At 39.5% G+C, this 17,505-nt stretch overlaps 1 protein-coding gene across 1 annotated transcript in view; it reads right to left on the reverse strand.

Annotated features, from left to right (window-relative positions):
• Window positions 1-9,355: 9,355 nt before the first annotated feature.
• Window positions 9,356-17,505, reverse strand: part of LOC122815461 (extracellular calcium-sensing receptor-like) — a 399,086-nt gene continuing 390,936 nt past the window's right edge. The window contains exon 6 of the mRNA XM_044087978.1: window positions 9,356-10,272. Coding sequence (XP_043943913.1) covers window positions 9,356-10,272 — 917 coding nt within the window. The remainder of the gene's footprint in view (window positions 10,273-17,505) is intronic.

Below are 17,505 nucleotides of genomic sequence, written 5' to 3' on the forward strand. Positions count from 1 at the left end.
TGACATTATGTGTATAAATTGGTTACAATATATGCAAGATATTGAAGTCCTAGTTGGTGAAACATTGCCACTGTTGAAGGGAAAAGAGTTTTGGATGTAACAGAATAAGTAATTGAAGGGCAAGTAATGTGGCCATGCTTAAAGCAATTGCATCTACTTTGCCTGATGGGATAATCTGTTAGTTGTGGCTTAAAGTTTTAGTGTCATTATGGAGGTCTTTACATAGTTAGGAAGAGATTGTCAAAGTTTTGGAACTGAAGGTGGAGAAGCTGTGGTTAATGCATTGCAACTTTTCTTAGGTGTTTGATGTACAGGTCCTGATTGTGATTGGGATCTGACAGTGAGGTTAGTGCAATGGTGATCAGGTTTGCAGTAAATGGCACCCATGAGGTTTAGGAGTTTGAAAGGAAGCCATGCTTGTAAACAATACTATGCTGTACTCCCCACACCCCCTGCTAATTATATATACCAACTCCAAGATTGCACTGCAGTGGGGAAAGGCAGATGCAGATTTCCTGATCCTCCCTGTACCGCAATCTCAGTATGAACAGTTCAACGAATGGCATGTTTGATACCAGTGAACCAAAATGCTGTTCACTGAATTGATTTTTTGCTGAACTGATAGGGACCCATTTTTCACATATGATCTTAAGAATTCAGAGGCGGATCAAGCCAGGTTTATAGATATTAGAATACGATTGTCTTTCAGTTTTGTGGTTGGTTTGATACTTTATGAGGACAATGGTGGCAGCTTCTGCCCAGGTTAATACATATTAGAATGCGATTGTCTTTCAGTTTTGTTGTTGGTTTGATACTTTATGAGGACAATGGTGGCAGCTTCTGCCCAGGTTAATAGATATTAGAATGCGATTGTCTTTCAGTTTTGTGGTTGGTTTGATACTTTATGAGGACGGTGGTGGCAGCTTCTACTTTTTTTTTTTTTTTTGAGGTGCATCAAAAATCATAGCTTTGATTTTGCTAGAGTTTTGTAATATTTTAGTAGTGTTGAGCAAAGTGTAGAAACTGAGACCATCATTTTGTAGTGGCTGTTGCATGTTTGAATGGGAGGGGCTGAATCAATATATTTCCATATTGTCAGCATAGAAAATGATGGCTGGCTGGGTACAGCAATAGGATGTTTATTGATTAATGTGTAAGAAAAAAGTGGGACGAGGATAGACTGCTAGTGTACCCCTTCAGTAATGAGTACCTTATTAGAATAGACTGTCCCAACCTTCACTCTGATACTGTGGAGCTAAAAGTGATTTATGGGGTGACCATCTAGGTTACATGCTTATGTTAAGTCCATAACAGGGCAACATTAAGCCTGTCTTTATCAATGTTATGTAGGATGTCATCAACTAGGGTCCATAGAGCTGTCACTGGGCTTCCATCTGACCAGGAACATTGTTTAAGAAAGAAGAGGTGGTACTGCTGGAAATATGACAAAAGTTGGTGGTGTACTAATTTTTCAAGCATATTCACAATCGTTGATACAATGAAAATGTAATGACTGCTGCTATTTTGACTTCTGGACAGTGAGGTAACTTTATTTAAAAGATAGCTTATGGTGGTGAGCACGACTCACCTTTATCTGTGCATACTGCATATTCTTTTGGTCTGGCAAGCATTAAATAAGACAGCAGTGGCTGTTTTAAGACTACTGGTCATCCAGGAATCTTCTTTTTTTATTTAACCATTGTGTAATACTTAAGGTTTAATGTTACCATCTGACAGATTCATCCCTTTGTTCTACAAGAAATATTTACTTTCTAGCTAATTTAAGTACCCCTGGTTTAATCTAATGGTGACCAGTTCTCTAATCACTAGCACTGTGTGCTTTTTTCCCTACATGCAGTTTTAAACTCATGGTGTTACATATGCTTTCTAGAGCACTATCTGCTTGCAAAGTTATGCGTGTCTGCTGGTACAATTGCATTTCTCTTGCTTGATCTGTTTGTAACTTACAGTTATGAGTTAGGAATACTTGCACTTATCATTCATACCCAAAGAATGCAGATATATGCAGATTGGGTGGTGCAGTGTTGCAGCGGTAGCATTGTTACCTCACAGCAAGAGGTTTTCTAGTTTGATTCTCGGCTGGAGTGCCTTCTGTGCAGAGTCTGCATGTCCTTCCTGCATTCATGTGAGTTTCCTCCAAGTGCTCCAGTTTCATCCCATGTTCAAAGACATGCATCTGGAGCATTTCTTTCCTGGCCTCCACTAAAAATTGGCTTTGTTCCAAGTCGGACTTTCTGGGTTAACAAATGTTAAATAAAGATGTAGTTGATTTGTTATTACTGTATTTAATTGTATAGCTCTTATGACAAATGTAATAACTGTGCTGTGAATATATGCCTTCTAGCTACAGGTTGTGTGAGCTATATTAAGTAATTTATTTGATTAGCTGCCTTTAGCTACATGTAGAGTGAGCAATGCTATATAATCTGTTTGCTTAGCTGCATTATTAACTGCTATCCTGCCTTTACCGCTACTACAAGCTGTATTTCCCTGCAGATATTGCTTGGATGTACTACCTAGCTATTTAAGCATTTTTAGTCTCCTACACTCCATAGCCTTGTTTCTCTTCTCTCTTTCTTCCTCTCACTCCCATATACTACTGCCCCCCCCCCTTTGATTGCTCTCTCTCTCTCTTCTCCAATCCCTTCCATCTCTTAACTCTATTTTCTCTGACTCCGTCTCTTAGCTCTAAACTCTAGAGCACTTTCCCAGGTACCTTCCTCGTCTTTCCTCTGTCTACAGCTAGCTCACTACCTGACCTAATCTGGCCGTTTTTGCACTTCTCATTCTTTTCTATCATAAAATGCCGGTGGCCCTAACCACAAAGACAGTCGTCAACCAAACAACAACAGCAAGTCTAAGTCTCTACAGCCCTGATAAACTTCCAAGCAAAGTACCTTCTATCAACCTAATTTGTAAATACGTTTTTGTCTTCTGTTATTTTTTCTCCCTTATATAAAGCTGTAAGCACACCACTGAACCTCCCGCTGTGGTTTTCCCTGTAGCTCTCCTAGCTCCTCACTCTGATTAGGTACCTACCTATTATTATTATTCTGTTTACCTTGAATCATTTCAAACAAGGGCTACTCCTTTTCTACAGGTTACTGGCTTAACAGTCCTTGACACCTTTTCTCACTCTGTTATACTAGTTGTAGTAGTCAGTAGTAAAATAAAAGCTTCCTCTCCACTTACCTGCTGATTTCACTGATTGCTTTTTTTTGTCCTGGCTCTTCTCATCCCTGGTCTAACCCATTCTGTTCACCCTCACTATGCTTGGCTCACTCCACTTACCTACCCTACCCCCAATCCTACCCAAACCCACATCTATTACATTTATACCTAGCTTGACTCCACTCACTAACTCTTCCCCACCTATCACACAACTTCTTTCTCTAATTCCCCTCCCACAAACTCTTGATCCACCTACTACACTCCTTATATATTCTTCACTCCTACTTATCTCCTTTGCTATCTGTTTTTTATGTTATCCATTTACATGCAAAATTCCCATATAACTTGCTCTTTCAGTACTCACTCCCACCTCCTACATACCCATTATTAAGCTGTCCAACTACTCTAACTCTGTCCCATCTCTCTAACCCATCCCACACTCACTTCCTTACAACTATATCACTTGTATATCCCTTATAGATGTCACCATTACACTGATATTCCTCTAACAACTTCTCTCCTACACACTATACTACTCCCTGCCACAATGTCTCTCATCTCTAAAACTATTATTGTTACTCTCTGTCTATAACTCTATCTGCTCCTTCAACTAACATCTCATCAAATAATCCACATACCTTTCAAACTTCTTGTACGAAACCCACACACACTCAGTCTCTCACCAGCTACTCCACAATAGGCTCTAGCTTATATGCAATAGACTTAATTCTTTAAAATAAACTAAAAATCTTTCCCCTTCTACACATCTAGTTAACCAACTCTGTACTAGACTGCCACCACAAAACCAAAAAAAAAACAGCTGCAACCGGTAAATCTACCCACCCATTGCAACTTAATAACCATATATTAAAGATGCTGAATTTCTACCCCCTAACTATACTTGTCTTAGAACTGACATACCACATAGAAAAGGTGGAGGTGTCTCCTTGATATACCCAAATGCCTTCACTGTAGTCCCATATACTAAGCCCAGTCCACAATTCCCTACAGCTGAGTTGCTGGTAGCCAACTTAAAACTAAATAAGTTCAAATGCCTCTGCACCATAGACTTATACATTCCCCTAGGTAATAAAATTCCTCTACTAGAACATTTTCTGGCCTGGACATCCAAAAATATTAATAATGAAACTGTCATCTTAGGGGACGTTAACATTAATTGGCTGGATATCACTAAACAGGACCCCCCCCCCAATATTAACCTACATAACTTTCCCCAGCTGATCAGTGACATAACAAAACCCAGCAACAAAAAATGACAAACAATCTATCCTGGATTGGATCCTATTGTCTGACCCTAATAACATTTCCTCCTCTGGTACACTACCAGATAGCATTAGAGATCACTTATCAGCTTTTATAATATGTAAAACTACCACTGCCGTAAGTAATCACCAACTTAAACAAACTAGAGACTTATCTCACTTCTCGCCTGACACCTTTAATAAAATTTTACAAAGTGTCAGCTGGACAGCATTAAAATCTCTTCCTCTAGATGATGCACTTGAATTCTTCAATTCAACATTCCGTAAGATCCTAAATAGCTTAGTCTCACTGTGACTAAAAAGAGTCAGGACTAAACATTTCAGCTGGCTCACCAAACCCACAAAGCAAATCATGTAGACAAAGAGACAAAGCTTGGAAAGCCTTGAAAAATACAAAAATCCTTATGGCCTCACTCTAAACAGCTATGAAATCAGGCAAAATGACTAGTAATTAAAGATAAAAAAAGAACACTTCCATAATCTCCAGGACCAGCATAAACTAAACCCAAAGAAATTTTGGAGAGCAATCTATTCACTACTTCACCCAGGCTCAGAAAAAAACCCATGCCTACAACCCAATAAAACACCTTCTGAGATAGCCTCTCTCTTTAACTCGTACTTCACTGACACCATAGCAAAGCTTACCACCTCCATCCCACCTACTAGCCCCAACTCACCTAACCAAACATTGTCACATTCCACACACTCCTCTCCACCTACCTTTTCTTTCTCACCCATACCCACTTCCACTATAATAAACTCCTTCAAAAACTCAAACCTTGCACTAATCTTTTTCACCATTTCTCGCATTCCTTTACTTCTCTTTTCTTCATCATACTGAGCTTCTCTGACTACCATCATCTTCATTTTTCACATTTGCTCCCACTCTTGCTCTACATTTTTCTTATTGTCGCACCCTTCTTCGATACAACAGTTAACACCTCTTATCCCCATCCTACTTTAACTCCGCTAAGTTTTCATGTAAAACTACAATGTCAACCCTGTGTTATTTCTTTTAATGATTTACAGCTTCCCAGTGTATCGGAGTGAATAATCTTGGTGCCTCTTGCCTTAATAAAAAGTGTTGGTGGAGTGAACTCTTGTTGCCATCTGTGTTCTGAGCTATTCATTTTTACTTTTTTATTTCACATTGTAACAAATCTAACAAGAATATGCACCAATGGATGTTTCTTATATTAATTGACTTATTTATGTGTGTATGTGTGTGTGTGTATGTGTGTGTGTGTGTGTGTGTGTGTGTGTGTGTGTGTGTGTGTGTGTGCGCGCGCGCGCGTGTGCGTGTGTGTGTTAATTTTACTTTTTGCTTTCTTGACTGTATTTTCACTGCAATTATGGATTTTTTGTAATGTTGTGTAATACGACTATTCTTTAATAGTATTACATAAATGTAAATGCATAGTCTTCATATTATATTGTAGTTCATGAAGCTTTTCTCCCCAGGACTCCATTGAAAACGGGCTCTTCTTGGCCCAATGGACTATCCCGGTAAACAAACTGTAAAATAAATAAATAAATAAATAAATAATGCTCCAAATAACATACCTGCTGAAATCTAACAACTATTCACACGTCCCATTGCTTACCCCATTAGCATACGCATAACACAGCAATTCAGGAATCCCTTATACCACGTATCTGGAAAAAGCGTATGCTCTCCCACTCCACAAAGGTGGCAATAACTCTGACATCTCCAACTTCCAACCCATTGCTATTCTCTCCCCCCATCTCCAAAATATTAGAAAAATGTGTCCACACCCAGGTTCTTAACCATTTAGTTAATAACCAACATCTTTCCCCCACCCAACACAGTTTGAGGCCAGGCCACAGTACTGATACAGCTGTCATCTCCTTTATGGACACAGTAAATAGGGCTCCTGATGAGGCTTCACCGTCTCCGCTCTTCTTCAGCCTCTCAAAAGCCTTTGATACTGTATCCCATCCACTTCTACTCAACAAACTCTCTAATTTAGTAACCTCACCCCCCAACCCTGAACTGGTTCTCAAACTAAACGACAATCCACTAAATGGCAACAATCCTACTCAACGTTCATCAACATAACCACAGGAGTACCCAAAGGATCCATGTGAGCCCCCTTCTATTTAGCATATTCATTAATAACTTCCATAACACACTCACCCAAGGCACTGTGATCCAATATGCAAATGATTCTACAATCATCTGTACTGCCAAATCCACTTCTGAGTTACAATTACTAACCCAACAAGCCTTTACATCTACTGAAACTTGGATGTTGAATAACCACCTCGCTCTAAACCCCAACAAGACTAAACTTCTATTATTCACCTTAAAAAAAAACTACACCTTAACAGGAATGAATACTCTGTCTACTCTCAGAACAATACTACCTTAGAAGTTGTCTCTAGCACCAAACTCTTAGGTGTCATCGTAGATGAAAACCTAACATTCGACTTCCATATCCACAGCAACATAAAAAAAAAAACACACCAGAAACTAGGTACCCTGTAGAGACATAACTATTTCCTCAGCCATACTGCAAAAAAAAGCTCTAGTCTCATCCTTTCTTCTACCATCCCTATTATATGGAATCCCTATCCTCACCAATATCCAGTCCTCTCTGAAAACCAAACTTGACTCGTTACAATAAGATTGCCAAATTTGCAACAAATGCAAAATTCCCAAGACATCACTGTTCATCTTTACAGCAACTAAATTGGCTTGAACTACCACATTATCTCACCTACCTACAGTTAACTACTGCACATCAAATTATATATACACCATTAACCTGCCCTTCTCATTCCTCCTTACTGTCTTTTTATCACCCAAATAGACCTCTTCGATCTGAAAGCAAAATAATGCTGAGAGTTGAAAAACCCAATCTCTTAGCTTGTCAAATGATTTAGTCTTTTATTGTGTCTAAACTTTGGAACAGTCTCCCAACTTCAATTACCTCATCTCTAATCCTGCTCTCTTCAAGAAGTCCCTTACACAACATCACTCCTCAGACTGGCTATGCTTGTGCCAAAATAACTCTCACTAAAGATTGCTCCACCTTCTTTATCCCACTTTTGTATGGCTTGCTGGTGTGTCACCTAACTCTTTCTGCAACCAAACCCCACCTGCCATACCTGTTTCCTCACTCCAGGCTATCTTTCACTGTCCTCCGTCTACCTCTCACCTCCATTACTAACCACCTGAGCTATCACTCTGTCTTGACAACTTCCTCTACTTGCACCTCAAATCTCTAACAATTAATATCAAAAAACTGTCATCACATGTGTAATGTACCCTTAGCAATCTATAATCTCTATGCTGACTTTCACTTGCATAATGTCCTTTAACAATGCTAACTACTTGCATAATGTAACTGGGTAGTATGTACATAATTAATCTGAACTTTGTGTTATTTTGCAGTAATTGGGTAGTATATAAATAATCAAAACCTTTTTCTCATACTATGTCCAAGCTTGTTGCTGTATAATATCTGTTAGCTCTGGTATGTAGTTATATTTTTCACCTGACTTGTTAAGTTATGTCCAGCTTGTTACTGTATAATATCTGTTAGCTCTGGTATGTGATTATATTGTTCACCTGACTTGTTAAGATATGCCCAGCTTGTTACTGTATAATATTTGCTAACTCTGTATGCATTAGTACTTGTATCTACTTGTTACTTGTATGTGAAGCTTTTCATCCCGGGCCTCCACTGAAAATGGGCTCACGTAGGGCCAATGGACCTTCCCAGTAAACAAATGCAATAACCAAATAAATAAATAAATGGGGAAAACTGTTGAGGTATATGTGGGTTTGAGTTGCTGTTGTAGAGGTTTTACATTTGTAGTTTTCCAATTTTGTGGAACTGAATTATAGGTGAGATAAATATTGCAGATGTGTAGCAGGTGGAGTATTACATATTGTGTACTGTGGTAAATGAATCATGTGCTTAGGTTGTCTGAGCCATTAGGAGCATGTGGTGGGATTTATTCTAGAAGACGTTCAACCTCTTTTACACTGATATGGTTAAAGTAAAGGGTTGCCTCAAGAGTGGTGTTGATGGCAGCTGATGAGTAGATGAGGCGCAAAGGACAGGAACAATGAGAGGATTTTGCTAAAGTCATATAAACAGTAGGAGGAAAGAGGCCGTTGTGTGTAACGTACTATGATTTGGGAGTTGTTAGTGCCAAGAGTTTTAATGGCCAGTCAGTAAATTAACTACTTGCCAGAACTTTTTTCATAACTTTAAAGGAAGACTTGCTTTAATTTGTCAAGTATAGTTTAGTGTCTTCTCATAGATTGTTTTGCTAGATTGTGTTAAACTACGACAAGGCTTCTGTTGTCTTGGGTGGAGTCACTTTTCCAGGTTTGTTATATTTTGTTAGCCAGACATTTTTGTTTTGTTTAGTCTTGTAATAACTGAGAAGAATGCATTTTCTAGCTGGAGGAGACTATAGGAGTTTCTCTGCATCCTCTGAGAGGTCTTGAAAGGAAAGTACAGGTGACTAGTCTAAGCTGAAGAGGAGCATTTGTAGAGGGATGTATTTAGTAGGGGATTTAGATATGAAAGAGACTAATCTTGGAGCCTATTTGAAACAGACATTATTTATATCAAAAGCTATGAAGCAGTAGTCACTGAAATTAGGAGATAAATAAAAATGAAGGAAATATTAGTTAGTTGGTTTCCAATTCAAAAGGTTAAGTAGTGTGTGGTATTGTGAGTTAAGTTGGCTTAGGTCAGTTCTTGTATGAGTTGGATAAGGTCACAGACTCCAAGGAGTTCTACGATGTCATTCGTGGAGGCTCCAAGTGGAAGTCACCAAGTGTAACCAGGGTCTTGTGTTTAATGGATGTGAGAATTATGCTTTGAATTTAATAAATTCTAAACTCTTGAAGCATGATTTGTCCTTCCAATTAAATATTCTTTGGTATTTTTTTCTGGCTTGCAAAGAATGATATAACACTTTGGGAAAAATATGCAACTCAAAAGACCAGCACTAGAAGACAAAATTGCAAATATTTCTACAGCCAACATATACTTGCCTTGTGTACTGAGATAAGCTGGGATAAAAGAAAGCCAGACACTGATAAACACAAGCATGCTGAATGTGATAAATTTAGCCTCATTAAAACTATCTGGCAGCTTCCTTGCCAGAAAGGCCACAAGAAAACACACACTAGCCAGGAGTCCCAGATATCCCAGCATGCAGTAGAAGGCAGACGTTGACCCTTCATTACACTGAATGATAATTTTCTCCTTTGCTAAGTTCCTGTTAACATCTGGAAAAGGTGGAGAGGTTGATAGCCAAACAACACACAATAAAATTTGTACTGCAGAACAAAAAATGACGAGTCCATTTGTAATCCTGGTCCCCACCCACTTTTTAGCCTGACTTCCTGGTTTAGTAGCATTGAATGCGATGACCACAGTCACTGTTTTTGCAAGAATGGATGAAAGAGAAACTGAGAAAATGACACCAAAGGCAGACTGCTGGAGCCAGCAATTCACTTTTCCAGGCTGACCTATAAATATTAAGGAGCAGAGAAAACAAAGCACCAAGGAGATGAGCAGAAGGTAACTGAGGTCACGGTTATTGGCCTTCACAAGTGGGGTGTCACGGAATTTAATGAAAACACAGAGGATCATTATGGTAACTACAGAGCTTGTAGTAGAAATAAGGGTCAAGATAACTCCCAAAGGCTCTTCATAGGATAGTAATTCCATTATTTTCGGAATGCAGCTGCTTCGATTATCACTGGACCATGTGTCTTTGGGACATGGGATACAGGAGTTGGCATCTGATGAGAAAGAAAAAGACAAATACTGAAGATGAGTCTGAGCACTTTTTGTGGGTTTAGTAATATTTCTTACAAAGTTAATCATATATATATATATATATATATATATATATATATATATATATATATAGTTGCTTACTACACATATAATGTTTATTTATACTTCAAGTTTGTAAATTTCATGCTGCAGCATCATTTATGTAAATAACACAAAAGGCAGTCCTTAAGTATCTGTTTAATCATTTTATAATTGAGTAACATGTAAACAAGCTAGCTCTATGGCATAGGGCTGTAAAGCCCACATTACGACAAAGTCACCCCATGTTCAAATAGCTTGAGCACTGCTTGCAGGAGCTGGGCAGTGGAGGGTCGATACTGAGGCATTGCAGCTATTTATGGAGAGATGGAGGCTCACATGACCATGGTTTTCCTCCTCCAAAACACCTGACTTTCACATCCTGAAGCAGCTTATAGGACTGCGTCCCTAGGCAAACAATAACTTGGATGAAGGATTCTTGTCTCTCAGGAGGAAGAAATGCATCAGAAGTACGCTTAGAGGATAACAGGAAGTGATCATCATGGGGGAAAGTAGAAACATACAAACAGGTTGAATAGATGAGGAAGACATTCCAAACAGAATGATATAAAGCACTATTAGTGCCATAAGAAATGAACAGTATGTTTACTACATCTGGGAAATGTAGAGGAGAACAGAGCACTGTTGAGAAATGATAATATCAGTGAACCTGTGAAGACAAGAAAGCAGGAGGTTCAATCCCCATTCCAGGAGCGAGAGTTAATGCTGTCATACTGACACAGCAGTGTGACATAAAAGGATACTCTCCACCACAAAGGTGCAGTCCTTAATATGAGACATTAAACTGAACACTCATCTGCCTCAGGCAGTGGTAACTCTAGTAATAAGAAGGATAACAAGGCCGTTATCAAAGAGTAATGCTGTTTTATTATGCCACAAGAAAACATGATACTTGGACGGGGGAAATAGGTGCTGATCATTGGAAATAAGGGTAAAACTCAATGAGGTTTGTAACGGTCCTAGGGTCATTATCCAACTAACCTCCTATGATACTAAAATAGAAAAAAATAATATAATGTGCATGCAGTAAAATAAGATAGCTTATCAAAAATATGACAGAAAAAATTAACCTTTCAAGTCATAGCAAATAGTTGTGATCATATTCAGTAGTAGCAGAAGCAGAAATTGCAAATGCGCTTTTCCATATCTCATTATGGATGAACTACCTACAGTCACCAAACCAAATTTCCACTGAACATATCAGAGAATAACATCCTAGCTTACACATGCTCTCAAGTACCCCTCATAAGATTCATAAGAAAGAACATCCTTCAGCAAATTCTAGACACTAACTTCCGTCCCGTCTCTTATGGAGCTCAGATAGTTTTTCGTTGCTTGCACTGTCCTCCCACATACTACCATTCCTAGGCAGCATCAGTTTTCAAAAGCTTCTAACATAACAAAACAAAATGTGGATAAGATTTATGCATCACTGCTCAATGCTAGAAGCCTCAACAAAAAACTCCATTCCCTGCAGGCATCCTCTACCCTCGAAAGCCATCAATATAGGCTTCATCATGGAGATGTGGTTCACAGCTATGGATAGCACCCCATCAGTGCAAGGTTTCAAAACTTACCAGGCATTCAGACCCACAACACTATATGAGGGCACTAAAGGCAGTGGTTTCTTTATATTTGTAAAACAAAATATAAACTCCAGACTTGTTAGATTGGACACAGCTCTGGAACTCTTTAGTGTCCAACTTACCAGTAACAAGACTGCATATCAAATTGTAGCTAACTATAGGATCCCCTTCTACCCCCCAACCATTAACAAGACTGCATATCAAATTGTAGCTAACTATAGGATCCCCTTCTAACAAGACTGCATATCAAATTGTTGCTAACAATAGGATCCCCTTCTACCCCCAACCATTAATAAGACTGCATATCAAATTGTAGCTAACTATAGGATCCCCTTCTACCCCCAACCATTAACAAGACTGCATATCAAATTGTAGCTAAATATAAGATCCTCTTCTACCCCCAACCATTAACAAGACTGCATATCAAATTGTAGCTAACTATAGGATCCCCTTCTACCCCCAACCATTAACAAGACTGCATATCAAATTGTAGCTAACTATAGGATCCCCTTCTACCCCCCAACCATTAACAAGACTGCATATCAAATTGTAGCTAACTATAGGATCCCCTTCTAACAAGACTGCATATCAAATTGTAGCTAACTATAGGATTCCCATCTACCCCCCCAACCATTAACAAGACTGCATATCAAATTGTAGCTAACTATAGGATCCCCTTCTACCCCCCAACCATTAACAAGACTGCATATCAAATTGTAGCTAACTATAGGATCCCCTTCTACCCCCCAACCATTAACAAGACTGCATATCAAATTGTAGCTAACTATAGGATCCCCTTCTACCCCCCAACCATTAACAAGACTGCATATCAAATTGTAGCTAACTATAGGATCACTTTCTACCCCCCAGCCATTAACAAGACTGCATATCAAATTGTAGCTAACTATAGCATCCCCTTCTAACAAGACTGCATATCAAATTGTAGCTAACTATAGGATCCCCTTCTACCCCCTAACCATTAACAAGACTGCATATCAAATTGTAGCTAACTATAGGATCTCCTACTACCCCCCAACCATTAACAAGACTGCATATCAAATTGTAGCTAACTATAGGATCCCCTTCTAACAAGACTGCATATCAAATTGTAGCTAACTATAGGATCCCCTTCTACCCCCAACCATTAACAAGACTGCATATCAAATTGTAGCTAACTATAGGATCCCCTTCTACCCCCAACCATTAACAAGACTGCATATCAAATTGTAGCTAACTATAGGATCCCCTCCCCCCCAACCATTAACAAGACTGCATATCAAATTGTAGCTAACTATAGGATCCCCTTCTACCCCCCAACCATTAACAAGACTGCATATCAAATTGTAGCTAACTATAGGATCTAATAAGACTGCATATCAAATCCATACTACCCCCCAACCATTAACAAGACTGCATATCAAATTGTAGCTAACTATAGGATCCTCTTCTAATAAGACTGCATATCAAATTGTAGCTAACTATAGGATCCCCTTCTACCCCCCCACCAACCATTAACAAGACTGCATATCAAATTGTAGCTAACTATAGGATCCCCCCCAACCATTAACAAGACTGCATATCAAATTGTAGCTAACTATAGGATCCCCTTCTACCCCCCAACCATTAACAAGACTGCATATCAAATTGTAGCTAACTATAGGATCCCCTTCTAACAAGACTGCATATCAAATTGTAGCTAACTATAGGATCCCCTTCTACCCCCAACCATTAACAAGACTGCATATCAAATTGTAGCTAACTATAGGATCCCCTTCTACCCCCAACCATTAACAAGACTGCATATCAAATTGTAGCTAACTATAGGATCCCCCCCAACCATTAACAAGACTGCATATCAAATTGTAGCTAACTATAGGATCCCCTTCTACCCCCAACCATTAACAAGACTGCATATCAAATTGTAGCTAACTATAGGATCCCCTTCTACCCCCAACCATTAACAAGACTGCATATCAAATTGTAGCTAACTATAGGATCCCCTTCTAACCCCCAACCATTAACAAGACTGCATATCAAATTGTAGCTAACTATAGGATCCCCTTCTACCCCCCAACCATTAACAAGACTGCATATCAAATTGTAGCTAACTATAGGATCCCCTTCTACCCCCCCCCCCCAAGCCCATACCTCCTACTGGACTAGTACGGAATCCCTAAACATTCATCCAAAAACCATCATCCTAGGGGAATCCAGCTACCCTTCCATCAGCACGGAGACCTATATGGCATTAATGTGTGCTCAGAGATTTCTGGGCTCCATAAATACACACTTGCTGAACTATAGCTAGCCCATGCAAAAACTAGGTGATACAAAATTCTGGATTTGGTTCTCACCAAAATGAGACAGCTCTGTTCCCTACCACTTGTAACCCACTTCCTGGCCAAATTGGACCATAAATCAGTCATTTGTACCATAAGACTGAAGCTAAAAGTATTGTCAAATAACTTTGTATTCAGAGATTAAGCTAAAGATAATCTTCTAAAACTTAGGGATGGCCCAGCTAAATCTGAAATTCCCTTCTGCCATGAGGACCAAAACACAAATGTGCCAATTCTATGCACATGTAAAAAGCTGCATGGGTGGCCTAATGGTTAAGGTGTTTGCCTTAGAAATGCAATGTACTGGGTTTGAGCCTCACAAAGGATAACTGGCTAGGCTTAAAATGGCTTGCAAGGGCAGTTAGTTTAGTACTAATCTATGAACCTATGTAACCCTCTGAAGTAAATGTAATGTCAAATTTAGAAATAAACTCTTACAATTGAACCTAAATATAAACGGACTGTAGACTAAAGAGAACAATCACATTTAACATAAAATAAACACAGCTCCACAGATGACAAAAATGCTCTTGCTAAACTTTACTCGAAAGTTTGATCAGAAGACCAAGTCAATCAAAGTAAGATATAAGGTAAAATAGCCATCTGGGCACAAGCCAATCAAAACTGCTTTACCTGTGTTAGAAACCTCAGAAAAATGCTCAGAACTGGGGAGAGCTAATATATATATGACATAATATACTCTGACTCCCATGACACTACAAATCTGCTAGCAGACAAATTTAACTCAAATTTCACCACCCTTTCACTACACATACCTCCAAATCACATGCCAGCATCCACCCACCCACCTCAAATCTTTCAGGAACAAGTCGCTAAAGCACTATCAAAGGCCAAGAAAGCTGATTCTGTGTAGCCTGATAACACACCAGGATGCCTACTGGTCAGACTGAAACAGGACCTGTCAAATCCCCTACAGATTATTTAAAATTAACCTCCAAACAGTGTCTGTGCCAGAAAAGTGAAAGACCACAACTGTCATCCCTCTGCATAAAGGTGGAGCATCAATGAATCCAGATAATTACAGACAAATAAGCATGACCAAACTCATCTGCAAGGCCATGGAAAAGACCATCATGGAATTGCTAAATAAGGACATAGGCAACATACAAGTCATTGACCCAAATAGGTTATCTTATGTCAACGACAGATCCTGTCATCTTAATCTTAATCCAGCCCCATCTCATCAGCTCATTCTATTGAGTAGAGACAGATCTTTTGGGAAGGTCCACCCGTTAGTTTCTCAAACTTGAATTATTTTGTTTCCTCCCTTCCCACTTAACCTAAAAATAAATAAATAAATAAATTAATTAATTAATTAAATGAATGAATAAATAAAAATAAAAATGCACTTTATTCATCTGCTTTTACTATATTTGTGGTTCTTTTTATTTTATTACTTTATTTTGCTTTTGCTTCTTGTTCTTAAAAGTACTTAATTGCATTTTTTCTTCTGCATTTATTATTGCTTGTTAGTAGCCTGATTAAAGTGTAACTGTTACACTAAGCCTTTTATAGGTTCATAGGTAGGTACTAGGCTATCTGCCCAAAGGCATTTATAAACCTAGCCAGTATGTGTTGGCTTTTGACGCCCCCTTATATTAGGTCCCTGTGCCTCTGTCCAGCAGAGCCACTGAAGTGATCCCAGAGGTAAACTTTCTGTTTCCCATCCACTCATCAAGATTTCCTTTGAAGAGTGTTAGCAAGGAGCTCTACCTGATGTAAATTGGGATCTTGTTCAAAAGCATGGAAAGTCTCTGGGACAGGAATCTATCCCTCCAGCACGTCCTATGTGCTGTTGTGGTGAGGGTTAGATCCCTAAGAGCATGTGGCTCATGGGGATAAGGTTTTCTGTAGGTGATGCATGTCCATCAATTCTGGGTTGGACATGGCCTTGTATGTCAGGCAGAGATCACCTCTGAATAGGCAGTATGCAACCGAGTACAGCTGTAATTTCTTCAGTCAAGCTGCATAGGGCATCTGTTTGAGGCCAGTGATCCTCTTGGTGAGGTACTTCTGTGGTCTTTCCAGCTGTTGCAGGTATCTTGTAAGGTGTATCCCAAATGGGGCATTGTATTCTATGATGGGTCTGATGAGTGATGAGTAGAAGGGTACAATGACCTCTTTTGATCTGGATGCGAACCTTTTTGTGATTAGGTGGGCCATGTAAAAGAATTTTCTAACAACTTTGGCAATGTGATTATCAAAGTTGAGATTACTATCTACTTGAGTCCCAAGATCCCTTATTACGTCTTCCATATTTAGGGGACTACCACCTATGTGGTAGTTTCTGGGTACTTTGTTTTTTCCAAAGGGGATGACTATGCACTTTTTGGCATTTAGCTTGAGACCATGATTTTGACACCTTTTGGAGGATGTCTGTGTCAGCTGGAGAGTCAATTATAGCCCCTAGTTTGCAGTCGTCTGCGTACTTGGTCAGCCATAGTCCTCCTGTGCTTGTCTGTACCTCTGAGAAGTATATGCTGAACAGGAGGGGTCCTAGGACTGAGCCCTGGGGAACTCCACTTGTAACCGATTTAGAGTTGGACCTAGCTCCCACAACTCTCACCATGTGGGTTCTGTCCGTGAGCCAGTTGGCCACCCATCTTGTGACGTAGGGGTTTATGTTCAGGCTGATGAGCTTGTCCATAATTCAAAAAACAGCCAGCACTTAAATTCACGCTGGAAATATTTATTTTAGATCCACAATGTTTTTTGAATTTTGGTTTTGCTTTTTGGCCATTGCACCGGTCTGTCATGCGAGTTCAGCTGCTTGAGCTTGTCTATAATACCAGAATGGGGAATGGTGTTGAAGGCCTTTGCAAGGTCTAGGTAGGCTGTGCGTACCACCTTTCCCTAATCTATAGCCTTGGTAACTGTCTCAAAGAAGTCCACCAGGTTCAGGAGGCATGATCTGCCCTTAACAAAGCCGAACTGGGTAGGGTCCAGTGTTTGGAGGTTCTCAATGTCTCTGTTAATGAGATCCATGATGATGCGCTCCATAGCCTTGCAGATCAAGCTAGTCAGGCTTATAGGGCGATAGTTCCCAGGGTCTGTTGTGGCTCCACCTTTGTGGAGCAGAATAACTGCTGCTGTGCACCACTCTATGGGTACATAGCCTGTGGAGAGGCTGAATTTGAACAGTGTGTTTAGGTGAGGGGTTAGTTCATCTTTGAGCTTTGTAGGATGCAGC

The sequence above is a fragment of the Protopterus annectens genome, chromosome 1.part1 (genome assembly GCF_019279795.1).
Source record: "Protopterus annectens isolate FY-2018-M chromosome 1.part1, PAN1.0, whole genome shotgun sequence".
NCBI lineage: Eukaryota > Metazoa > Chordata > Ceratodontiformes > Protopteridae > Protopterus > Protopterus annectens.